Raw genomic sequence first — 26,517 nt, forward strand, 5'->3', positions numbered from 1 at the left:
TTTGTTTGAAAAAAGTCAATTAGTACTTTAAATTTACTCGGTTGAATATTTGGTCTTTAACTAGGGGAAACCTGGGAGGAAGCGGGGAAACCAGGAGAATGGTGTCCTAAAGCCTAGAGGAGAAAGTGGTTCAAGAAAGAGGGAGCATCAGTTCGTTGAAGCTGCCAGTAGCCCAAGTACCATGAGGCCTGTAAGCGAGAGCAGGATTTGGCAACATGGAGGCTGTCGGTGACATTGACAAGGGCAAGCCTAGTGGAGTGGGGGCAATGAAAGTTCATGCAATGTGGACTGCTGGAGAAGGCAACATGAGGAAGTGGTGACCGTGACTGTAGCAGATCCCGTAAGTACTTTTGCTGAGAAAAGCAGATAAATGGGCCTGTATGATGGTGATATTACTGCCGGGAGATGCAGACCATATTAATATGATAAGAATGATTCAGGAGAGAGGAAGACTTTATGATATAGGAGAAAGATTCTATCTGCAGGATGAGGCCCTGGAGGGTATAAGGATACAAGCTTGCAGAGGCCCAAGAGAAGGGCTGGCCCCAAATTGCCACTGGGAGTGCTTGTCCACTTTAAGAGGAAATGCAAAGGCTTTGCCATGTGGGTGGGTCTACAGATGGTTTGGGCGTGGGGACGTGGATGCTTCTATTTTCTCACTGATGTCCTGAGTGAGGACAAAGAATATACTAGAGAAAATCCTCAAGTGGAATTGCCTCTGAGTGCCCTTTTGCAGTTTGTCATCATGAATTTGAAGGAAGACAAGTCATTATATTTGGGTGTTTTTCTCCAGGAAATTTCAGAGGTTTCCCTCCTCCCAAGGTCCCCTCCAACTCCGATCCTGCCCTAGCTCGGCTTTATCTGTTGGTCCGGCTGGATGCCAGTTCTGTGGGAAAGCTGTGTTGCTTCTCTAAGTGTGGATCTGGTGCTCTCTTGTCTCTCTTACTGCGGATATGACTCTACTGTAAATATCCACTGACTCATACCTCGATCTCCCTCCAGAATGTAAGCTCCCATCCAGCAGGGGTTTTCAGCTCTAATGTTCTGAGCTCTAACCTCAACTTCAAATGCAACACTTAGCACTACAATAGGTGCTCATCGAATAAACACAGTCCCATAAGGCAAATAACCTCTCCAATTTCCATATTAACATCAAGAATGTTTGCACTGTCAATTAAAAAGAATTATTGCCTATTCATTACCAAAACACTAAGTTTCCTTAAGATTTATAGTTTAGCTTCATCTTGCTGTAGTTCCCAAAGTTTCTATATATAATTATATACAGGGTAATTTTATTTTTAAAAAGGGGTTTGCACTGTATTTTTTACTATTTTTTTAAAGATTTCATTTTTAAGTAATCCCTACACCCAACATAGGGCTTGAACTCAACCCCGAGATCAAGAATCTCATGCTCTATCGACTGAGCCAGCCAGGTGCTCCTAAAAAGAGGTTTGCATTTTAGCTGACTTCCTTTTCACTCTGCTTTCTAAAAATGGCAACTAAAGGGAAAAAATGTATAATAGTGAAGGTTAGAGAAGAAAAGCAAGCAACAAGCTTGTAAGTATTTTAAGTGCAGTGTAAGAGACCTGTATATCATATTTTATCTACCGGTTTTCTTTTTCAGATTAGAAACCAACAAGTTTGAGGGCAAATACGCCCCATTTTTTGCACAAACATTTGTACAAGAAGGGGAAAAATATATTAAATAATGAGATCTTAGAATGGTTAGGAAAAATTTGAGAAGATATCATTTAGACTTAAAGTCAGTTGCCATACAAAGGATAGGTTTAACACAATCAGGGACATGGGTCGCAGTGGTATTCACTTCTCCATTGTTGGTAATAGACATTTTTTTTTCTTTCTCTGACTGATCAAAAGTCATTACGGCCACTTACCCGATCAGTAGGCACTACAACATTTTACAGAGATGCAAGAATTCATTTAGTTTATCACATCATCTTCAAAATATCCAACAACCTGAGATAGACCTTATGTCCAATATAAGTAAAATATACTATAAATAGTGCGAAGCTTGGACAGATTCAGTAAAACTTAAATAAAGGCAGAGAGCTGGTAAAGGGAAGAGTCTGAATTCAATTCAGACCTGTTGGTTGGGCTCTAAGAGTAACAAAACAGGGGCAGCCCCTTATGATGTCTAAAGTCCCTTCCAGTTCTAACATTTTGTAATTTCTAAAGAAACAAAGAAATTTTCTCCCTGCACTTCTTTCTCATCTTGAATTATTAATCCCATGATCAGCTGGGAGACAAATCAGAATCTTCTCGACATCTCTCCTATTCTCCCAATGTGCACATGTGGACGAAAGCTTTATGCATAGGAACTCAAAAGGACAACGTTTCCTTGGAGTAGTAAGAGAGCCATTTCCATTTTACTGCCTAAAGCTCTGCTATAAAGAGGAGGATGGCTAAAAACAAAAGACCAGGACAAATAAATATCTTAGAGATGCTCAGGAAATGGGTGTTATATTAGGTCACATACTTGTTGGAAAAGTAAATATTTATTTTGATTCTGTATAATGTTGAATTCACTCTTGCCATTAATTTATTCCAACAGTTATAATCTGACCTCTATGTTTAACTCTGGAATCAACAAGGCACGTCAGTCTGATGAACATTTGGCACATGACATGGTGTGCGTTACTTAATTATTGAAAGCATATGAAATAGTGACAATTTGTCTAGTGGGATACGTCACAAGATTTCATTGTGGGAATGAATTCATCACACAGATGAAGAAAAAGTTCTCAGAAAGGCCAGTGACTTGCCTAAGTTTGGACTGCTAGTAAGGGGCAGAGTCAGCACCTAGAACATTCTCTGAGAGTTCATGAATATAACACTGTCTTTGGGATGACGCATCATTACCTCTCAGAAAGGCAATTGCAGAATACTAAACACTTTTTATTCTTTCTTTATTTCCCTAGACAGTCCTAAAGACTCATGATTGGGGTCATAAATCCTTGGCTCTCAGACCACCACGTGCATCACACCAAGTGAGAATGCCAAGTTGGAGCTGGACAACAGTGACGAGAGCAAATTGTAAGGAAGTTGTGGGAAAGGTCTGTGGTAGCACAGGGGAAAGAACAGGGACCTGAGAGATGGAGAGCAGTGGAGACACATCCGCAATACTGGGTGGTGAACTTCATGGGTGACTTAGCTGGGATGCCCTACTCTTGCCCCAACAGATAAAAGTCCTCTGGCTCTGCCCTCGAAGGCTGACTGGCCTTACATCCAGGGGCTCCCTTGCCCTCTAGCTTTTGGTTGGTTCTGCAAATGAGGGCCCCTGACAGAGATGGGGAGGATGGAAGTAAAGTCAGGCATTACCCTCGTCTATCTCCCTGTGAGGTCCCCAAAGGTCACAGCTCCTCTCTAGGGCTCCTGCTTTCTATGACTCTCCCTCTCTGGGCACCAACCTTGTGGTCCTGCTCTCCCTGCCTACATCTGTGGTATCAGTACACGTTATCCCAGCTCAAATGCTGCTGGAACCCTAACACATTCTGCAGGATTCCTCCCAGCTGTCCCTCTGCTTGTGATTATGTTGTCAACTACTGCACTTGGTTTCCTTGTCCTTCTTTCTCTAAAGTAAGGATTCTTGGCTTCTTCACATGAAGTTCAGGTGGTGCACAAATTATTAACACAAGAAAATGTTTTGAATTCACTCCATTTTCTCAAAAGCATGACTATCGTCCACAATCACAAGAGAGACGCCAAAAGTAAGTAAAATAAGGACACAGCTTTATTTCTCTACAAGGCAGTAAGTACACTGTCATCTCCAAGTTCAGTGACAGACATCTGGCACCAAATATTCTTAAGGCAGCCACTGGCTTTCATCCCTAGTTTCCTGACTCCAGCTGCAAACACAGGCTCTGTACAGCAGTTCCGAGCCCATATGCTCAGAAACCATAGGGGACGCCAATCAAACACATAACCCCTGAATTAAAGAACAGTGAGGGCAAACTCAGAACAAAACACAAGACATCAACAACACAGATCTCCCAAAAAAAAGAAGTGCAATGCATGTTCTTAGAAACCATCAATAACCAAAAAAAAAAAAAAACCAAAACAAAAAAAAAAAAAAAACAAAAAAGAAAACCAAACCAGTAACAACAACAAATGCAAAATCTCCCAAACAAGTTTTCCAATGTATTACAATGGGGGATGGGGGGAGGGGAAGGTACATATATATATATATATATATATATAAAATAAAAAAGTTTGAAATACTAGTGCATAGTCAATTACCTAACACCAAGTTTCTTTTCTTTCCATCCAAAGCTCTACTGCCCCTCTGATACTAGCAGCATGTCTACAGGCTAAAACCATAGCAGCAAAACACATTTTTCATTTGGCATTTACAAAATTAAATTACTGAATAAAAATATAATTTTTTATAAAACTATTTCATACAGTAATAATTTTTAAAGCAAGCTAACAAAAAAACTCATAAAATGGTTTAGTACAATAAATGTACCTCCAATGTTATTAACCATAAATGAGCATTTACAATCTTGATGAAAGATCCCATGGTATTAAGCCAACATTTACAGTAATGCATTGTGTTTAGTGATTGAGAAAAGTGATATATTGGAATACCTTTTTTGTGTGTGTGTGTAAAATTTCAAAAACCTCATCACAGGAAAAAAATACTGGTCCACTGGTCCTCTAAAAAACAGATAAATCACTTTATGTTTTAAAAAATCTGCATTAAGATATTAAACCGACTACAATTCATCACCTAAAAATTTAGGTAAGACTGTTATTTATTTATATATTTTTAAAAAATCCTTTTTGTGGGGTGAAATCCCAGAAGATTTCATCCACCTAAATGCACTTGGTGCTGCTCTCAACTGTTGTACCACAACAAAAATAGGCTCTTCTCCCATTCATGAAAAGTCTCATGTAAAGGAATGACATATCCCAAGTCAACTTGAAGTGTTCTGAAAACCATAATGCTTGTCTAGAAACGTCTCACATGACCAGAGTCCGGGTTGAGAAGGCGTTCACATACTTCCGAGCCTGACCAGAAGCCGTCACCTGATCTTCCGTCTTTCCACAGGAGGCAGCTTCCCAGGCGCCACCACAAGGCTAATGGGGGGAAAGAGGCCAATGGCAAGGTTAGACAGGAGACCCATACTTCAGCCCCAGAGGCTTCCCAGTCCCAGCAAGGCCAGCTGATGGAATTCTGACCCTCAGACAGCAAGAGGAGATACCAGGGAGCCTTTGTCAGATAAAATCTGACTTACGGGACTCCAGCGTTCTGAAGGGATATTAATGATCAGAAATCATTTACTGCTAAGAGAGAGGAAACCCCACTTCAGACAAGATCATAAGCTACAGTTGCATCTTGGCCCTTGAGCGCCTTTTGTCGATTAGGGTGACTTTTGCAAAGTTGGAGACATGAATGGGTCTAATCCTCCCAGATACCTAAGATGTCTCTCTGGGCATTTACTCATTATGCAAACTGGTGAGGGCTTCAGTTCTCTGAGAGAAAAAGCTCCCACAGGTCCTGGAATCAACTCACTACTAAACATAGTATGTATTTTGTATTATCAGTGAAATATCAATTAATTTAGAAATCTGTGTTCACCAGGCTAGACACGCTGAAAGATCTACTGGGCAGCATCAACATCCAGGTCTGGTGTTCAACACATCACAGTCATGATCTCATTGACACAGCACAAGCACCCTGAGGGGGAGGTTCTTTCTCTCTTCAAACTGGCAGGAAATGGAGACTCAGAGAGTGGACATAACCTGCCCAAAGCCGCTCCAAGGGTGAGGAGTGGAGTGGCTTTGGGCCCAGGTTTGTTTCCTGCACAGTCTGAGACCCTGCCTTCCCTCCATATTGCTTCCAACTGAAATATGTACTGTTTTGCTCTACTTGTTCCTGAAAGGATTTATGATGCTCACAAAATAAATATAAGATAACAGGGATTAAACAGTAGCCGAGGCAGGGTCATGGGGAAATATGGAAAAAATAAATAACATGACGATGGGGTGATATTTGTACATAAAACGTTTGTCATGAAATACAGTGTGCCAGCTAGGTGTCAGCCTCAAGCCTGTGCCTGAGCTCTCTAGCCATCACCACATAGGGGGACACAGAAACACAAGCAGATTTGAGGTCTGTGAGCTCAAAACTAAACCGGTGGTTTAGTAAAAGCCCAACTCTTCCCACTATGGACACCCAAGAGGGATTTTTCCATGGAACAAAAGAAGAAGCCAAAAAAGGCCTCTGCTTTTTAGAGCCTCCAAGGTCCTGTAGAGGACAAAGTGAATGCATGGGAACCAGGCAGGGTGAGAAGAGGTAGTGTGGGAGGTTCGTGGGGCTGTGCCCAGGTGAAGGGGGGATGGTGCACTGAGACCCTGCCAGGGAAAGGACAAGATGGGCAGGAGAGAAAAAAGGAACATACCCTGGGTAGAGAAATAGCTCAAAAGAACCAGGAAGCTGCAGTTTGTACACTGCTTATGGGAGGGACTGCGAGAGAGGAAGATCAGGCAGATTTGGTGACAACATTCAGCAAGTGTCACCATGCGCCAGCCATGCTTCCAAGCGTTTTCCGTCTTTCATCTCACGCACGTCATCCTCACACAGGTTGCCAGAGGCACAGGGGTGGATCAGTGCCCCTGTTTTGCAGACCGGCCAACGGTATAGGAAGAAAGAATGCGGGCAACATCCTCAAGGTTAACCAGCTAAGAAGTAGTGAAGCTGGGCTGAGTCCAGGCCCTTGGGAGCGTAGGACGCCCCTGCCATTAGCGTCCTTAACAGTGGAAGATTGTGGGCTCAGCCCAATGAGGTCTTGGATTGCAGGAAGAAGTGTTTATTTAGATGGTGGGGTGGGGGGCAGAGTGAAGGTCAAAATCATCAGGCTTTGTAGCAAAGAGGAATCATTCTGAATGAACGTGGCGTTTGTACGGTGCTGGGGTTTCCTAGCCTAGTGGCTGGAACAAAGTGTCAGTGACAGAAGGCTTACGGTACCATGTTTCTAACTTGGGAGCTTGCACAGGACACAAAGCTGGTTTCCCGGCTTCTGCCCCACCTGCCACGCAGTCTCACCACTAATGCGAAGAGCATCGTCTAAATTTACACACGTTTGCTCTGAAGGCTCAGAAGCTCAGCACCTAACCTGAAACACTACATAGCAAGATGGATTATCATAATTTTTCCTGGAGTTGTGTATCACAAGGATGACAGGTGTTTGTTTGGGGCTGACTTCTGCCTTGGGTCACATTTAATCTTTTCCTAAACAAAATCACCAGAGTAATTACAGTATTTCTTTGAAATAGTTCTGAATAAATGATAGTTCTCCAGGTTCAAACAAGCGGATTAAATACACATGCTTCTCTGGTGTATATCTGTCCATACAAATTCCATATTTCAATTAAGTCAGTTGTTTACATGTTCTTGCTAAATTGTTCAGTGCCATGCTGAAACACCAAATTGAGGCATGAAGCCCAATTAAGAAAAGTTGATGTTACTGTTTCAGTGACTGAGTTAGCATCTGTTGTCACTGCCATGGTGTGACCTGTCACTACTCCAGACTGAAGAGGGAAATATGTTGGACGTCTGCATGAAGGACTGCGCAATGCTCAGAACCAAGGGCATGGGTCTTAAAAACAAGTGAGTGAAGAGGCTGCAGAAGGAAATACCTTCATATGCCAATATCTTCTACGTAAATCCCTAATCACGTAAGACACACAAAAAACCAAAATACCTATTTTGAGAGAATCCATACAAACAGATGGAGGGGAAGGGGGAATGAAGGTGAGGTTGGAGAGAAAAGTGAGAAAGAGGGACAAATGTTTCTATTTTTCTCTGGTGAAGAATTTTTCTACTTAATACTACTCAGCCATCCAAAAAAAAAAAAAAGAAAGAAAGAAAAATCTTGCCATTTCAAACAATGTGGATGGAACAGGAGGGTATTACACTAAGCAAAATAAGTCAATCAGAGAAAGATAATTATTATAAGATCTCACTCGTAGGTGGAATTTAAGAAACAAAACAGAGGATCGTATGGGAAGAGAGGAAAAAATAAAAGATGAAAGCAGAGAGGGAAACAAACCCTAAGAGCCTCTTAATCATAGAAAATAAACTGAGGGTTGCTGGAGGGCAGGGGTCTGTGGGCGATGGGGTTACTGGGTGATGAACATTAAAGAGGACACGTGATGGGTAGTATATAAGACTGAATAATCACTGACCTCTACCTTTGAAACTAATAATCCATGATATGTTAATTAATTGAATTTAAATTTTAAAAATTTTTAAAAAAGAATTTTTCTTAGCTGTGCTTCAATAAATATAGACTTAATTTTTCTAAACATGTAAATTATGTATCTTAAAATATTAAGTGAAAGCAATCTCCTGCTTGTTTTTACCATGTCTCTTGGTAAAAGTTAGGTTCTGACCCTTGGTCATACAGTACTTAAGTTAATTCAGGGTTCCCAGAATCTGTTCAGGAGAACTGAATACTGAGTATTATCAGTTTCATATATTCTTAACTTGAAATTTGACTGTGTTCTTATTGGCTCTCCTACATGGCTCACCACTTTATCCATGTTTGGCTCTTTCTCCAGGATTAGATATTTAAAACAAGATCAATATGAAAAAGGTACCCCATATTTTTCATTAGTGTTTTAAGGAAACTTTTCAAACAGTCGCTTTTCCTAAGTCAAAACAGAATTTTCCAAGAAACAAATCGAATTCCAGAAAATGGAGCATCTCAAGGGCATACAAGCCCTGTAGCTCAAAGCCTGGAAAGGGCAAGACGGTTGGAACACACAACTCTCCTGGTGCAGACAAACACCAGGACCCAGTAGCCACTGTGTGTAGAAAGGCCAGTGGGCACCATGAGTGGGCATCTCCTTCTCTGTGGGTGTGAGTACTTCTTACAACAATGAATGAAAAAACTGGTTAGAGCAGACACAGACCGACAGGGTGAGAGTTACGGAAGAGCAGAGGGACCGGTACTCAGGTAAGAGAAGAGGTGCTCAGGTCCAACAGCTGAAATGACGGTGGCCTCCTCTTTTGCTTCCTTCTCTCTCCTTACCTCTTCCTTCCCTCTCCCTACCTTGAAGCCCTGCGGCCCTTGGCCAACTTTTCAAGCAAACAGAAGAGTTTTGACAAAGGGGGATTAAATGTCTTCATGCTAGAAGAATATTTTTTACTACTGTCATATATACCTTTGTGCCTCCTTTATTCCATTTTGAATTTTAGCTTCCTTTACACTAAAGAATTGATTAGAATTATGGATTTCTGCACATGAATTCTCATGCTAATGCAGACCTGTCACTCAAATGCTAATTCATTTCAACATTAATAATCCTACTACACATCCTCCTCCTCCTGCCTGAGAATCACCTTGTTTATCCTGTGATGGGCCTTTAATTGTCCTCGGGGCAGAAGTGAACTGTAAACAGACTGTCAAAGCTTTAACTGGGATATCCTGCTAAGGCACTTGAAATAAATACTTGGATCCTTTGTGGAAAACAGAAGAAATAAAATGAGACAAGACCATGTCCACAGGTGGTTTTCTGTCAGAATTAGATTGTCTTCTTGTTTTCCTTTAGAATATAGGTTTTTTCATCATGTTGAACATTATTATATTCACACTGCGACTTCACACAATAGCTGATGTTCAAAACCCTTGGCAAGCTACGTGCTTTCCAACTCAGAGCCCTAATAAAAAATTTGCATCAGTCATAAAAAAATGATTTTGTAAAACCAAAGCAACTCATGAGACAGTACTGTTTTTTTCTTTCATTCTGTTTTTAAATAATAAACAGGTGTCCTAACAAGTAAGAACAAGAATTATCCGATTATTCTATTTAACCCATCTGAAGAAAAGACTTGCTCTGGACTAAAATTCTAAAAGTCAAAAATTCCTTCCCCAAAGGGCATCATTTAAAGATGTATCAATTATAAGACATAATGTAAAAATCTTGAAAACTGTTGAATCTTGAAAGTCAGGGATGGACCAGAGATGAAATGTCACTAAGGTAAGGTCAGTGGTCACCTTCTCCCATGTATGAACGCCTCCCAATGTCTGCACAAAACAGTGAAATGACCCCAACTTCAGGGTTTTTAACTTCTCATAGAAAAAAGCCTTAAAAGTTAGGGAATTAAAGGTCCAGGCAGTGATTGGAAGTTGCCCCATCCACCTGTGCCTCCACTGCCCACCCAAACCCAAGATAACTGTTACTAATGTGACTAAAATTTTCCCCAGTTTGGAGTTTTTCCTACATGTCTCAGGGGTATCGTTCCATCCTACATGTTTATAGACTTTGCAAACATTTATAGGCTAGAGTGTCACATATCAGTTCAGACTATTAAGATTAAGACAAGTGCCAAATTGCTCCAAAGCAATTCTATCTTTGCTGGCCCGAGGAAGAGTTAGCATCATAGTGTTTACTAAGGTGAACTAAAACAAACAAACAAAAAAATCCATGTCTTGTAATGTCTGGGGCAGGGCATTCTGAATTTGAGTTTGATATCCTTTCCCCTCCTTATTCAGCCTTTTCTAGTTCAACCCAAAAGCTGTATATGGCCAACTTGCTTAATTTAAAACATATATAGAAAGCAGGTCACTGAAGTACTACCAACAACTATGTGAATACTTGCTGGGGCAAGTGGAAAAAAGTGACCCAAGGGAGAACCAAATGAGTACAGAGGTATCCAAAGGAGCAGGTCAACAGCCCCACAGTACATTAAGAAATACCCAGAAAGACCTATGTCATGTGTAGACAGATTGTTTTCCATGTCTGTTGACATGCCAACACAAGAAGCAGAAAAATAGAGAAAACCAGTTAATCAGTTGTTTCATCTCCATCATACCAAAGGTAGTTCTGACTACCTTTATTTCAGGAATCAGTTGAGTCAGCTCTCTCTCTGGGTGACCCACTGACACAGTTCTGCAAGAGTGGAACCGGGAATGAGAAAGAATGTGCTAGAGGAAATAGTACACCACAGGGCAAGAAGCCCTGGCAATAGGGGAGGCCTCCTTGCCTCTTTCTGACAGAGACTGTGTACAGCCTTTGCCTAATAATAGATAACACCAATGTCCATGGGCAGTTGTGCTGTCATTTTGAAAGCAATGCTTTCTCCATTTCATCATCCTACCAACCTTGTATGATGAGTGGAGGACATACTATAGTCCTCAAGTTATAGACAAGAGCATTTTGGTCTGAAGAGGTTAATGAGTTAGGATCACATAATCAGAAAATGGTGGAGTCTAGACTAGACCCGAGGTTCCTGTTGTCTGCATGCTAGTTTATCGTGCTCTTCAGCAATGCTGATCACACAAAAAGGATTTGCCCTGTTTTTTAAAAAAATCATTAACAATTCATATAAAGATAGGAGCAATCAAAAACACATGGAACTGAAAAAGTGAGTCTCATCTGCTTGCAATAATATTCTAAGATTCCTCAATGCTGTGTAAATGTGTTTAAATAATAATGGCCCGAGAAAGTCACTCAAATTAAATTCACTGTTTTATAAAAGTAAGGCCATGACAAGCCAAGTCAGGAAATTAAAATTTAAAGCTGTCATTCTGTGGTTAGAAAAAAAGCGGAAAGTGAGTGAGTAAAACAGCATATGAACACATCTTTTACACTTGGGTTTTAAATAGGAATAAAGGGAAATTATAATTTAAGAGAAAAATACAGAAGTTCAGAAGGCTTATAACTTAAGTACAGTTTTGGATTTGCCAATGAAAATGTCTACCTCAAGAAATGTTTATTAGCATAATATATTTATTTCAAAATGTAAAGCTAATTGAAAGCATTTTGAAGAAAACAGGTAGCTCTTTTCTCCTTGCTGAGGAGGGAGCTTTGCGTTCATCTGTGTGTGTCCCAAACTGCAAGCTTTCTAAGCCAAATTTTATTTCCCCAAATAAGACAGTTTTATAACCTTCTAGACTCCATCCTCTACCCCCATACAATGAGGGAAAAACATGGTATAATTGTCTAACATGAAGATCTCACATATTCTGGGCTACATGAAAGAGACACAAATATCAAAAATGTCTCAGAACATTTTTATTATGAGTCCCTGTTCACTGGTACAACGTAAAATTAAAGCACCTTTAAAAAGAAAAAAGAAATTCAACAATTATAAGATTGTGCAGCTGCCACAAATTCCTTTTGGAAGAAGGCTGAGCATAAATAATTTTAAAAACAAAAAGAACATTATTTGTGCCTAATGGATAATATAGCCTCTATGTAAGCATTATAGTTTATGGATTGTAACTCGGAGTTCTGAGTTGTTAAAATTCATTGCTTCTCAATGACAACCCACATAACACATGGACATACTCAGCACCCTGATTTTGGTCTCTACACACCTTTTTCCACTGAAAGGATCAGAGCTCTTGGGGGAAATGGTTAATTCCAGGAAGAGAGCAAGGAAATATGACTATTAAATTATAGCAGTATAAATTAAATGAAATCGAAAATTCTGTTCCTCAGTGGCATTAGCCACATCTCAAGTGCTCTAGCCACATACGACTAGTGGTTATCATACTGGACAACAGCATATCGGGCATTTCCATCACTACAGGAGTTCTATTGGACAACATTGGTCTAGAGATTAAAAGAGATTTAAAAGACTTAACAACAAAATACACTGTGTGAAACTGTTTCATTTCTGATTAGAAAAATGAAAAGAGTTTTTTGGATTAAAGGGGGAAACTTAAATAAGCCTCAGAATATTAAGGAATTATCGTAAATAACAATGTGTGATGACGGTATTAGGTCATATAAAAAAACATTTTTAGAGATATATCTGGAAGTACATAAATGAATAAATGTTGTATTGTCTGGAATTTTAACACATGATAAAAAATAGATGCAGTAAATATGGCAAAATATTAATAATTGTTAAATCTAAATCAGAATATTTCTATAATTCTATGTATGTTTGAAACTTGTCATAATAAAATGTCAAACTCATAGCTTCTTGCATTTCTAGTTTTAGAATACCAAATGTAACTTATACAAAATTATGTATAAGCATGTGCATTTCTATGTACATTAGAAGCTAGAACCATAAAGGTCCAGTATTTAGGCCTCAAAAATAGTAATTGCTCTGCCTAAAGTGTTATTGCCATAATTAAGCCAGGGATGATTAGAACTGAAATGAGCGAACACAGAATTACTGTAGTCTTCAATAAACTGTTCTTGTGTCTAAGTTATCTAGACTACTGGGTGGATAGACAATCAATTGCCCTATATAAGTGGCAGATATTTTATATTTTAGAAGTATCAAAATTTTAAACTTTTTTAGGAATCATATCTAGTTGTTTTAATTAAAAGCACTATGATAAAAATGTCAAGACTATTTGGCTAAAATCCCATTCAATATGTGATTTATTTTAAGTACAAAAGCTGTAGGTTATATAAAGTACTCTTAAGTTGAAAAGCCAGAGCATGTAAGAAATGCATTTGTTCAGTAATGTTATTCACGAGCAATCTGCCTAATTAAGTCAAATTGAATTATCAATGGAAATATATGATAAAGTATTATGTCCTAAACAAACAAAATTACCAAGTTGCATAAGAACCTATGCAAATATTGTTGAATTGGGACTACATGAAATAGAAACAATATATGCTTAAATATTGAGATTCATTTGATGAATTTCCCAATATTTATCACGGAAGTTTAAAACATTTTAGAAATCACCTATTTCTATGGTATCAGAAGCTAGAGCTCCAAGCCACAAAACAATGAAAATTCTTGGTGTGTACTACTCATTCATTTAATGAGTATTTCTTTTTTTTTTTTAATGTTTTAGGTATTTTCAGGGAAAGAAGGATTTTTTTTTAAAGATTTTATTTATTTATTTGTTAGAGAGAGAGAGAGGGAGAGAGAGCACAGGCAGACAGAGTGCAGGCAGAGGCAGAGGGAGAAGCAGGCTTCCCGCCAAGCAAGGATCCGGATGTGGGACTCGATCCCAGGACACTGGGATCATGACCTGAGCCGAAGGCAGCCGCTTAACCAACTGAGCCACCCAGGCGTCCCTTAATGAGTATTTCTTAAAATGAATTAGTATCTATTACAGCAGGTTATTAAGATATATTTAAGCAATATGAATCAGTAAACCGTATAGTCAGATAGAAGCATTGACTCTAAAATTAACTTCTGGATCTCAATTATTTCATTTAGTAGAATTGACAAATACTGCCTTCACTACATGATCTATATGAATGGCTTAATCCCAATATACAGATATTAGAATCTGTAGAGTGCCAAATACAACTCCTTTATATGGCAGAAAATATAGATTAATGAAACAGGGCTCTACTTAATTTTGAGTCTCAAAGATAACTAATATTTCCATTAAATAATATATAAATACATTAACGATAAAGTTCCATACTGATCATTTTTTAAAAAATTCAATAGCATGTAAGATTAAAAAATCTGGCAACTTACTTTTTTATCATGCTGACAACTTGCCAATTTTATATAACATATCTTTTATATCAGTTCCATGTTCAGCCCTAATGGTTTTGGCCAAACACTATTCAGTTAGGCCCAAGAGCTTTTAGAATTCAATTTTAGTAAAGTAACCTGGGGTTTTCAACTTACCCAATGACAGTTACTCACATGATAACTGTCCTCAAATATACGTAAATGTTTGCTCTCTGAAATTCAGAATGCCTTTTTTCTGTACTACTGTAAATATAGGTTGAATCCCAGACTAGGTTATAAAATATACATAAGATTTACTCTAGCTTACTGTACTAACAACAATGGTCAAATTCTAGGCTCTGGAAACCTAGGGCCAAGTATTTTAGAAGGAAGATGGAAAGAAAAACAAAGAATGCATTGCCTTTCCAGAGCCAGGATCAGTCTAGGTAAAATTCTGAAAGAGCTGACCTTCGTCTTGACATTCTTCTAACCTGCTTTCTGGGCCCCCTTTGGCCTCAATGGAGTTTGTTCTCTTCTTCCTGTCCCAGTTCTTGGTGACATGCAGGCCTGACTACCCAGGCCTGACTGACTCAGGAACACTCCAGAAGCCCCCCACACCCTGGCTTTCCCTCTTCTGTGTCCTGCACTCCAGTCAACAGTTAGTCTCTCACCAAAGCAGCTGGATCAGATAGAGGCCACAGGAAAACAATCTGATTACCAAGAAAAATGTGCCTACAGCCCTTCTAGCCATATTTGTATTACTTAAAAAATAATACCAAATATCACAAATACTTAAAAAGGGGAAGTTTTAAGATTCTCACAATGTGGGGGGAGAAAACCTACCACAATGATGGGGAAGCCCTTAAGAGGGGAAAAAAAAAAAAAAAAAAGACAAGTTCTCAAAGCACACCAACCTATTCTGGTGCTATTAACTCACAGTACAAATAGCACTTTCCACTTCTGACTCCAGGTTTTCTATACACCTTAGGGTTTGTGAAGTTTCCCTCAGGGTAGCTCGGAGGGATGGAGGGAAGGGCTCTGCAGGTGGCTGGATGCTGAGCTACTTAATGTTGGGAACTGCTTTAAATACTTTAGGGGAGTAAATTTGCATTTTCTTTACATTTGGCTCAGGATTAATTTGGCATTTGCTGTATTTCATCAACATACACCTACTTCAGGGTTATAAGGGAAATCTCTTTTGATATTAAAACCCAGGAGCTGACCATCACCTACGGCTTAGCCACACAACACTGGCAGCTGACTTTCTTATTCTGGTAGTCAAAAAGATGGTAATCATTTTCCAACTAGTTAATACCAAACTTAATTTTAAACCCAAATAGTGCCTGGGTTTTGATGGCTTACTAATTAAGCATAAAAGGTAAAAATTTTGAAACAAAAAAAAGAACTATACCCATAAACTTTTTATGACATGTTTAAGAGCAGAAGAGGAAGATATTGACACGTGTAAGCACTGATCTTGCCCTCAGTCACAGTAAGAAATGTTTCACTTCATCACGCTTTGAAAACCTGCTCTAATAAAAGCTTGTGCTGTGTCTCATGTGAGTGGCAATAAGGAATGTTAGATTTTTAGATATCAAGAGTTAAAAAGCATCACTCCTCTATAACTAACGTCTTAAAATAAAAACCCCCCCAAACTCTCCAAGTGACAGTGTTTTGGTGAATGGCTTTTAAGACACCAATGTTGGAACAGTAATTACCTGCAAGGGACTCGCCAGGGACCTGTTTTTAGGTACTGTAAATGCTTTGAGAACATTGTCTTCATCTTCTGATACTGGCGTCATTAAAACGGAACTTGTGAGAATATTCTAAAGGGAAAGAACAATTGGGAATTTAAATGAACCTGGAAAATATGAGAGCTGACACAATTTTGACACTGTAGAGAGGAGATTATATGAAGTGATACACATGAGCAGGAACAAGTGCGGGAACCTGCCAGAAATTCTCTTCTTGCTGAGCTTAGAGAAGACCTTAGCTACGCCCTAACCCTAATCCCACTGTGGCAAACACTTCTAAAACAAAAAGCTTTGGGGTCTGACACAGTTCTAGGCAGGAGGTGGGCACTCAAAAAATAAAAATAAAAAATCTGCTAAAGGAATTGGTAAATCCATGCTTTTAAAAACGAAAGACTGGGGCACTTGGGTGGCTCAGTTGGTTAAGCATCTCCCTTCAGCTCAGGTCACGATGCTGGAGTCCCAGGATCAAGTCCCACATCGGGCTCCCTGCTCTGTGGGGAGTCTGCTTCTCCCTCTGACCTCTCCACTCTCCCACTCGCTCTCTCTCTCTCAAATAAATAAAATAAAATAAAATAAAATAAAGTGAAAGACTGGGGCACCTGGGTGGCCCAGTTGGTTAAGCATCTGACTCTTGATTTCAGCTCAAGTCATGATGTCAGGGTTGTGAGATCAAGCCCCAATTTGGGCTCTGAAATCAGTGGGGAGTCTGCTTGGGATTCTCTCTGCCTCTCCCTCTGCCCCTCCTCCTGCTCTTGCTCTTCTAAAATAAAGAAATAAATATTTTCTAAAAATAAAAATGAAAGATGTACTTAGCGCTAGTTAGAGAACTCTTTATTTTGTATATTGATACCAAAATATTTTAGAGCTACAAATTAATGGCAGTGTAGTGTAATGGTTAAAAGCATGGAATTTAGAACAAGACTTTCTGAGTTCTAATCCCGAGCCACCACTTATTGGCTAGGAAGCAAGTAAGTAAGCCTCCTTGTGCCTATTTCCTAGTTGGTATAATGGCAAAGATGATGTTACCAACTTTGCAAGGCTGTTGTGAGGCTTCAAAGAGGTGATGCATCTGAAGCTCTTAGAATGGCTCTTACCCCTTAGTACATACTGAATAAAGATTAACAATTGTTATTAGCTCTGATTCTCCATAAAGGACAACCATTTGCAAACTCCAAACTTTAAAGATGGTGGTAACTGAATGTTAAAAAGAAAGGAGCCATCAAGCCATGACAGGAAACTGAGGAAACAAAAGTACGTGTCACTAAGTGAAAGAAGCCTGTCTGAAAAGGCTACACGGTGTATGATTTTAACCATATGAAGTCTTGGAAAAAGCAAAACTATAGAGACAGTCAAAAGATCAGCGGTTGCCAGGGGTTGGCAGGGGTAGGGGTTGGTGGTGGAGCGACGAATAGGTAGACCGCAGAGAATTTTTAGGACAGTGAAACTACTGTGTATCTATCCTATTCTAATGGTAAATACATGTCATAAATTTGTCCAAACGCATCGAATGTATAGCACCAACAGTGAACCCTAATATAGACTATCGACTTTGGGGGAGGAAGGGTCAACAATGTTGGTTCATCAGTAGTAACAAAGGTACCACTCTAGTGGGGGATGTCGGCAATGGGGAAGGCTATGCAGGTATGGGGGCAGGGGTATGTGGAAAATCTTGGTAGCTTCACAGCTTTGCTGTGAACCCAAAACTGCTCTAAAAACCAAAGTTTATTTTAAAAAATGGTGGCAAGCAAAGTCATGCAGTAATAAGAACAATAAAGGGCATCTGCTATAGACACGGACTGGCCTCATGCTAGATGTTACCTAAAACCAAACAGGAGGCAATGCAACAAGGAGGAAATACTACCTTAGAAGACAAACACTTGAAAAGAAAATGTAAAATTAACATTCTGCTTTCATGGAAATATGTATTTTGGCACAGAAGATTTTTTAAGTGGCAGGGACTCTCAAATCATAAGAATACAAGTAATGAAAGAATCTGCATGGAAAAGAATCCATTTCCAATACATATACAAAAATTTCTATATTCAACATTAATAATCATGAGAAAATAGTCATACAACAGAGAACATTTAGAAATAGGATGCATTAAATAGTGCTAAAACCACAAGAGCCTCACATACCACGCAGAGAATTCTGTGGGGCACCAACCTCTCCTAAATGGGCAAGTACTTACTGGCACATCTGTCACAGGCGATGCCTGTGTGAACAGCTGGGTGTTCAGACTCTCCCCTTCCCAGTGGCTGGAACAGAAGAAGTTTCCTGCTTTATCCGTTGGGGATTCCACCTAAAAGCAAACAGGAAGTGCTTCGTTGTTTCTAGAACTTCCCACAGAACACTGACACTTGAGAGTAAATGTCTATAAAATGAGTAATATCTGAGGATCTATATCTGAGGATTTAATGTATATCATGTTGACTATAGTTGGTAGCACTGTACTGTATAATTGAAATGGGCTAAGAGAGCAGAACTTAAGCGTTCTCATAAAAAAAATTTAACAAAAGGTCAACATGTGAGGTGTTGGATGTGCCCATTAACTCAGTGAGGGAGAATCCTTCCACAATGTATGTGTATATCATATCATCATGTTGTACACTTTAAATCTCTTAAAAATTTGTCAATCTTATCTCAACGAGTCAATCTCTGTTCAGTCTCTCAAACATTTATCCTTATATGAAAAAAAAATTCCAGAGGCACTATATCCCCCTGTTGGAAATGTTTCTTGCCACCCAAGACAAAACTTTTTTTTTTTTTTTAAGATTTTATTTATTCATTTGAAAGAGAGAGAGAGAGGGAGTACAAGCAGGGGGAGAGGCAGAGGGAAAGGGAGATACAGACTCCCTGCTGAGCTGGGAGCCTGACTCAGGGCTTGATCCCGGGACCTGGAGACTATGACCTGAGCTGAAGGCAGATGCTTAACCATCTGAGCCACCCGGCTCCCCCCAAACTAAAACTTTGATCCTTGGAAGTTAGTGTCTTTTTCTTTTATACTAGACACTATTAGATACTATTATTTTAATTTAAATTTCAACTCTCCATGACATCTGAAAATTAAAATTCATGTGTATTAATTATCTATGTGTTTGTGTATCAGTGATAAAAATGTACAGAAAAGAAGTGCTTGCATGGCTCAATCGACTGAGCATCCATCCCTTGATCTCAGGGTCATGAGTTCAAGCCCTACATTGGGCTCCATGCTAGGCATGAAGCCTACTTAAAAAACAAACCAACAAAGTCCAGTAAAATGTTTTTCTCTCTTCTTTTTATCCTCCCTAACACATCTTCTGTTCAAACACGAAGTAGGTAGAGGTGGCTTGGCCTCCCAGATGAGAGGTCCCATGCCTACTACAGTCTGGCAGTACCTCTTAGCCACATCTTGTAGGAAAATCTTGTACAAAAAAGTGCTGTTGATCCCCAGTCCTGATGCCAGACATATAAGGCTGCCACAAGGAACAGAGGCAGCAGGATTCACATCTTACTCCTTCCAAAGGATCTTGCGCTTACCTCCTGTTTGATCTTTTTCAGCAAAGGGGGTCCATTTTCTTGAAACTCGGCAACAATGCCAGGTTCGTCCGATTCCTGCTTGATCACATCCTGTAGGTCTTCTACTAGGTGAGATGGTGTCTGAGGCTGAAAGGAAGAGTGGGTATGTGTGCATCAGAGGACAATTTCTGTCTACACTAATAAACCAGCTAACCTTGGGAACTTGGCCCGGACTTACTAGCATCTTCAGAGGACCATATTTAATTTCTTGAGCTGCCAGGGCATGTTTGAATGGTGTAGGAGTTCTTGGAGAGCTTTCTAGGATTGACCTTTTGATAGCTGGAGTTCTAAAACTTTAAAAAGAAAACAAGTGTTGGTTCAGTTATAGAAGAACATTTGTCCTTTCCATCACTCTACTTACTAAATGCAATATTTTTGTACTGAATAAACTCTATTATTGATATACAATTGGGTATGTGAGTTAATCATATATGTGTTGTTAAGAAAAAGATAATATATATACATCACATATTACCAAATAGTTCAAGTTATGATACTCTTAAGAGGATTAAACTATTTTTCACCTTTCTTTCATCATTCTGGAGACACAGTGATCCTAGGTTTTTATAATGACTAAAAACTTTATAAAGATCTGTTGTCATTTACAAATCAATTTGATCTATTCATTAAAACAGGCCCACAACAGAAAACATATGTTAACCTTTTAAAATGTACTTATTGTAAGTGGAAATTGTAAGATATCATTTTTTAAAGGTTTCTTATAATTCATATTGATGTTCTCTGCCATTTCCTTGAATTGGGGAAAGGTTTTCTTAAAATATAAACATTGCTTAATCACTCCTTGGCTTCTGATCATATGATATTACTGGGGATTTTAGAAGTCCTATCTATAGTTAAATTTCAAAAAGGAAACATAAGATTAAAGAATATGAACTAAGTAAAGAACCATACCATTGTTATTCTGAATTTTATAATCAGAGAGGAAAGGAGTTTGAAAGTCTTGTCCTTAGTGAAGAAGAAAAAGCCTTATTGAGCAAACGGAACAACTGAATGGAAAAGTTATATGAGTATGATCTCACCTCTGCATGTGGTCCTACATAGTCCTTCTGCATAGGACTTTTTTTTTTTTTAAGATTTTATTTATTTATTTGACAGAGAGAGAGAGATCACAAGTAGGCAGAAAGGCAGGCAGAGAGAGAGAGAGGAGGAAGCAGGCTCCCTGCTGAGCACAGAGCTCGCCGACAACGACGTGGGGCTCGATCCCAAGACCCTGGGATCATGACCCAAGCCGAAGGCAGAGGCTTTAACCCACTGAGCCAACCAGGTGTCCCTGAATAAGATATTTTGAAGTGAATTACAAAACGTAATCTAGTTTACCTACTGACTTGCCACCCCGAGGTAGTTGTAACATGCCTAGGACAGATATAGTCAATGTGGGAATATCCATGATTCGATACATACAAATGGGTCAGATATTTGGAGGCTATATTCCATTAATTAAATAAAAGTAAATAATTTTATTCTTGAACCAAGCACTTACATAGTATTTTCCTTTTGAGTTTTCACAGTCTGGTCTCTATGAAATGGTGTTGTAACAGTCAATTTGTGACCATTGAGAGGTGTGGAAGTTAAAGAAGGCATTTCCAAGTCTAAGTTTTCATGGTTACCAGAAGTGTTTAAGAACTAAATATGGGAAGAAAGAAAAAAAATTACGTAAGCAGTGATTCTTTATTCAGCCCGACTTAAATATCACACCATGATAACAAGCGAGTATGTTTTACTGACCCATTGTGTAAAATAATAAAGATATTAATAAGCACATAGTGTTGGACAGGGTATTGTTTTATTTCAGTTGGAGTGCAATTTGGAGTGTAATTTCCAAGCAATAAAACCTAGGGTGATTGCTGAAAAACTCGCAAAATCCTATGAAAATATTCTTAACAAATACTATTTGTCATTAAAGAGAATGAGCTGCATACTTTATTAAGTTATAAGCCTTAAAGTGATTTTTTGGAAGGTAATTATTGTTTTTCTTTCATGCTGTTTTTTTTCTCTTTAATGACCTATGAATTATTATGATGGAAGGTTTGCATTATATGGAAAATTCTTGAATAATAAGATATGTTTCTCAGAATGCCATTGTTCTGGGGCAATCATAGGTGTTCCTCAAAAATTTCTAAGGTAAAATAAGTTTGGGAGACAAACATATCATAATCTCCTCCTGGATATTCACAATGTGCATCAGTGTCTTTAAAAACTCTGAGAGGTCCTGTAGTAAAGAAACCAATTTTAACTGTGACATAGTGTTTCCCAAGCTTATATTCTTATATATTTAGATTTTTTCTGGAACATCTACTAAAGCCTTGCAGAACTAATATTCTCCAGAACACAATTTGGAAGATACAAACAAATAACAAGATAATTTGGGGAGTGGGTGCTTCATTTGCTCATACTTAAAGATGTCCTTAAAATAAACTCAATAGACATACTTGGGAAAATGTGTTAAAGTGCCAAATTATCTAATAACTTCAATCAGTTTAGCAATTAAGGACTACAAGTCTCTGCATGCCTTGAAAAAACTCTGTGCAATGAGAATATTCATGGCAAAAACCATGTTGATAAAATAGTATGGCATAACCTAAAAAAGCCAATGTTGAGAAATTAAAATTAAAACATAAGTTGTTTTCCTTAAGCATTTGTTCCTTATGCTTTCCCAAAACTTTACCACTGAAATATGGATCAGAACCTCTCAAGCTTCTGGTTGCAACCCAAATGCTCTCCAAACCCAGTTTGGTTCCCTCCTCCCTGGGTCAGTGAATCACAAAATAATAAGTGAACAAACAGGCAGAAAATCTGCTAAAGTTTTTAAGGAGGGGGAAGGGATGGGAGAAAAGGAAGGGATAGAAATGTTAAACTCTAAGGTTGGAGGAAATAAAAGCACATCCCATGCAACTAACAGTGTTTCAAATCACCCGAAAGAAAGAGAGAGCATTATGACAAAATCAGCAGTCAGCCTACAGACGGCTCCAACTATGGGAGGCAGTATGACGTGGCAACAGCCAGAGTCAATGATGGAACAGAATCAGTGAGGGCAACGGTAATTAGTCATTCGTTCCAAAGGATTAGTTTCCAGATTATTAAGGCTTGAGTGGCTGTTGAAAATTAGTAAAAGCCGTGCAGAAACCGTGCTCTACCTGTGAAGGGGAGAAGGGTAGGCTTTTGACAGGGGAACGCTGGGGAGTTGAGCTGCTGACGTCAGCAAATACGAAGGAGCTAGAGTCTCCAGTGGCCAAGGGGCTTGCCTGGCCCCGCTTTTTTCGTAGGATGACCAGTGGAAGTGTGCTGTGCCTCGAAGGAGGTGAGGGCTTGAGCGGGTCAAGGGAACCCTCGTTCAACTTGAGTCTGTGCGCCCTCGTGCTAGGCTCTCCTGCAGGGCTAGTCACTCTGCCCTCTCTTTGCTGAAGCTGTAGGGCTTTGCCTGCATGCTGTTGGCTAGGTGAAAACTCTGGTTCTTCACAGAATTCAAAACTGCTGAGATCACACCGTGATGAAGAATCCTGAAACAATGTGGGAGGTGCAGAACTTTGAGACGGTGTGTGCCTGCTGCGTGCCACCACCTGAAACAGCGCTGAGGAAGAGATGCTGACAGTGGACAAAACACCTGGCCCTCTTGAGAAATGGCTTCAGGATTCATGATTGTTCTGGGACGCTGCACAGCGGGTCTCCCATGCTGCCTGCAGGCTAGTCCCTGCGGACATGCCACAGGGAACCCCCCAAACTCTCTCACTTTCACGCAATCCAAAGCAAAAAGGAAACCTGTTCAAGGTGGTGCATTTTGGCAAGGGGCATCCCATTTAATGGATATGCCATAAGTATGATTTTAGCGACAAAGGAAATGAACTGAGTGTCTACATTTTGGGTGCTGCACTCACATGTATTTCACTAAAGATAGTTTGTCTTAGTGAACCAGCTGGGACTGGGAATCAATGATCAATGTTTTGTGGCAAGAGCCATGTACCACCAGTGAACTCCTTCCTGCTTCAGATACATAGAAAGGCTGCTTTTAAGTTCTGAGTAAACACAATTCTTAATGTGCTATCCAAAAGCAAAGCACAATTCTGGAGAAACACAAAGAAGTAACAAAGTAAAATAAGTTACAAATAACTCAAACCTCATTTCATAAGCCAGGATCTACTTACAGGTCATTAACTTTACTATTGTAAAAAAATACGCATTTTGAAGGAAATGCGTGAAAAGCTACCTTTTATCTGGGTAGTCTGTGAATTCAGATCTCTGAAAAAACATAGATGCAAAGGACGAAATCATACTTTTACATTAATATATGTTAATAACATGATATTTGCAAGAGAAAATGGCAATCATCTGAGAAATGGGTTTCCTAATCCATCTGCAAAAACATAAACTTGTCTTAACAGTTCTACTTACAGAATCTATAAATTGAAGTGTTTCTGCAAATTCTAAGAGGTTCTTGACGTTATCCAGGATGGTCCCTTGGTGAACGATCATGCACCTTGCTGGGGAGGCACTTTCTTCAGGTAGGGAGCCGGGGTCCACAGGCAGAGATGGAGTGGAGTGGTGTTCTTCCAAACAGGAAACAGGTGCACTGTCCCCATGAGGTCTGGTGTGGTCAGCGATGGTGGTGCTGTGCCACCCGGGATAGCTGCATGTGTGGTTCTGGGTCTAAGGCGGGGTTGGGGGGGGTGCAAAGAAAGAGCGGGGAGAAGAAAGGGAGAAGGAACTTAGCAATGAAGTTGCACAAGGTATCAGATGCTGTTGGAGGAAAGATAAAAGTAGTTGCATCACCCAAAACTTGCGCCTATGAAACAGTTGTCAAGATGTTTCCTTTTATCGATGCAAGACCCTGCTTTTTAATAGCGTTAAGGTCTGTCGCCTCCATGAGCAACCTCACTGTCATCATTTTGCTAAAACTGTAAACAGAGGGACTGTGTCACAAAGTACAAGTCTCACACAGGCCACCTTCAAGATCTACTTTAACATAACATCCAAAAGGGCACATACAGTTGCTGCAAACTAAGAATTGTCCCGTTAACCTACAAAAAGGCCAGGAGACTCAAGAGTTAGAGTTCCTTTTATCTGCATATACTCTTGTTGCTTCTATCCCTTCTGAATGTTACCAATTGCTCTGAGGCCCTGAAGGGCTGCCAGATCAACGTGGTTAGGAAAGCAGAAGAGCGCACTAACAGAAGTCGCCTTTCAGCATGACCACGCAACAGGAGACATTGCAAAACGCGAACTAAAGTTAAAAAGTGGTTGAACTAACATATGCACATAATCGTCTTACTATTTAACCCCAAAGGAATCCGCTCCTATGAATCCCTACTGGGTATCACATCTCTTTTATTCTCTTTGCTGTTTAACTACATAGGTTACAAAGTACATGTCACGTTCTCAGTTCGCAGCCCACCCACCAAAAATATTCAGTAGTGGTCCGCATAGCTCTCATGCGTGCAAAAAAGAGAGCAGGCCTGTTATTTACGGAGAGCTTATCCATACCTTCTTCCCATGTATATATGGAACAGGCATCAGATCATATGTGAAATGATAAAGTAAGAAAATCTAGGTTAAGAAAAATTATAGAAAAAGAAAAATGTCAAATGAATAGATACCAGAGAGAGCTTTGTAAAAAAAAAATGGCAGATTTTCATTCATTTATATCTGTTAGTTAGTCTTTGAATGGATAACAGTCCTGAGAAAACAAGAGAATCGATGGTGGCCCCCACAAGTGGACTCTGCCACACAAAAGGGTCACCTTCAATTTGGTAAACATACATTGGGATCCCAACTGCATTTTAGCACAAGCAACTTCTCTTCAAACACTATCAATGGATCTATAGTCATGGTTAATGTAGTAGTTAGAAGAGAAGGGAAAAGAGACGGAGGGCACGGGGGTGACACTGCTGTCTGTCCCCCATTGAAGCACATGGTTCTGTTCTTACCGGTAGCACCTGCTGTCCTTTGAGCTCATTCTCAGTTGACATGAGGAGCAATTCTAATTCCTTTATTCGCTTTTCTTTCTCAGGGTCTTCATCATTATAGTGTCTCTGAAATTAAAAGTTAAGAGAGAATAAAATTCAAGGGCCTGACTGGAAGCTGTAGATACAATGGTTGTGGCCCGCAGTCGTAAGGGACCATTGGGCTCTGTGAGCCTCAGCGTGAGACCAACGCCAGCTGAATCCAGCCACTGTACAAAGCTTTGGGAAGGTTCTCTTCCAGATGTAAGGGAGCGATGCGAGATCTGAGTCTCGAGTGGGCACTCGCTGATATGCTGGTTCACTAACAACATCAGAGAACCAGAGAATTCCTGAGCAGGTTTCCTCTAGAAGTGAAGATTGGTAGCTTGCTGGCCAGAACTCCACCCTCTTCTCCACTATGCCCTCTTTTTTTCTCTCTCTCTTTTACTTCAGTTGGTCAAGTGAAAATAAGTGTTTAGATGAAAGAAATAAAGCACGTCTTTAAAAAGTTTGCTTTGAACAGCCCATGAGTTTCTTGAGGAAAAGGTCTTCAAATGATCTTACCTGAATGGCTGCAGCCGCTGGCTGAGGGACGTTGACTATATTTACATGTAACGCTACAGGATACGGGACATGACTGGAGACCTAGATCAAAAAGGCAGACAAACAAAGGCCGAGTCATTCATGATCACATAGGCATTAGGGGACTTGGCTTCCTGAGGTTTTGCTCTAGGACTGAGGAAAAACAAAACAAAACAAAACTCTACTGATAAAATTCAGGCACAGAGGAAAAAAAAAAAAAAAGAAAAAGAAAAAACAACCCTCTAAT

At 39.6% G+C, this 26,517-nt stretch overlaps 1 protein-coding gene across 2 annotated transcripts in view; it reads right to left on the minus strand.

Annotated features, from left to right (window-relative positions):
• Positions 1 to 4,281: 4,281 nt before the first annotated feature.
• MYB (MYB proto-oncogene, transcription factor) overlaps positions 4,282 to 26,517 on the minus strand; it is a 34,189-nt gene continuing 11,953 nt past the window's right edge. The window contains exons 7-16 of one of the 2 annotated variants that reach the window (XM_080806631.1): positions 26,253 to 26,333; positions 25,674 to 25,778; positions 24,142 to 24,396; positions 22,890 to 23,252; positions 21,236 to 21,378; positions 19,913 to 20,027; positions 19,696 to 19,821; positions 18,368 to 18,478; positions 16,141 to 16,248; positions 4,282 to 5,100 (exon numbers count right to left, since the gene is read on the minus strand). In XM_080806631.1, the coding sequence (XP_080662757.1) occupies positions 4,984 to 5,100; positions 16,141 to 16,248; positions 18,368 to 18,478; positions 19,696 to 19,821; positions 19,913 to 20,027; positions 21,236 to 21,378; positions 22,890 to 23,252; positions 24,142 to 24,396; positions 25,674 to 25,778; positions 26,253 to 26,333 (1,524 nt within the window). In that variant the 3' untranslated portion in view covers positions 4,282 to 4,983. The remainder of the gene's footprint in view (positions 5,101 to 16,140; positions 16,249 to 18,367; positions 18,479 to 19,695; positions 19,822 to 19,912; positions 20,028 to 21,235; positions 21,379 to 22,889; positions 23,253 to 24,141; positions 24,397 to 25,673; positions 25,779 to 26,252; positions 26,334 to 26,517) is intronic. The other variant, XM_080806632.1, reaches the window with a different exon arrangement.

Source organism: Martes martes (genome assembly GCF_963455335.1).
Source record: "Martes martes genome assembly, chromosome: 6".
NCBI classification, from domain to species: domain Eukaryota; kingdom Metazoa; phylum Chordata; class Mammalia; order Carnivora; family Mustelidae; genus Martes; species Martes martes.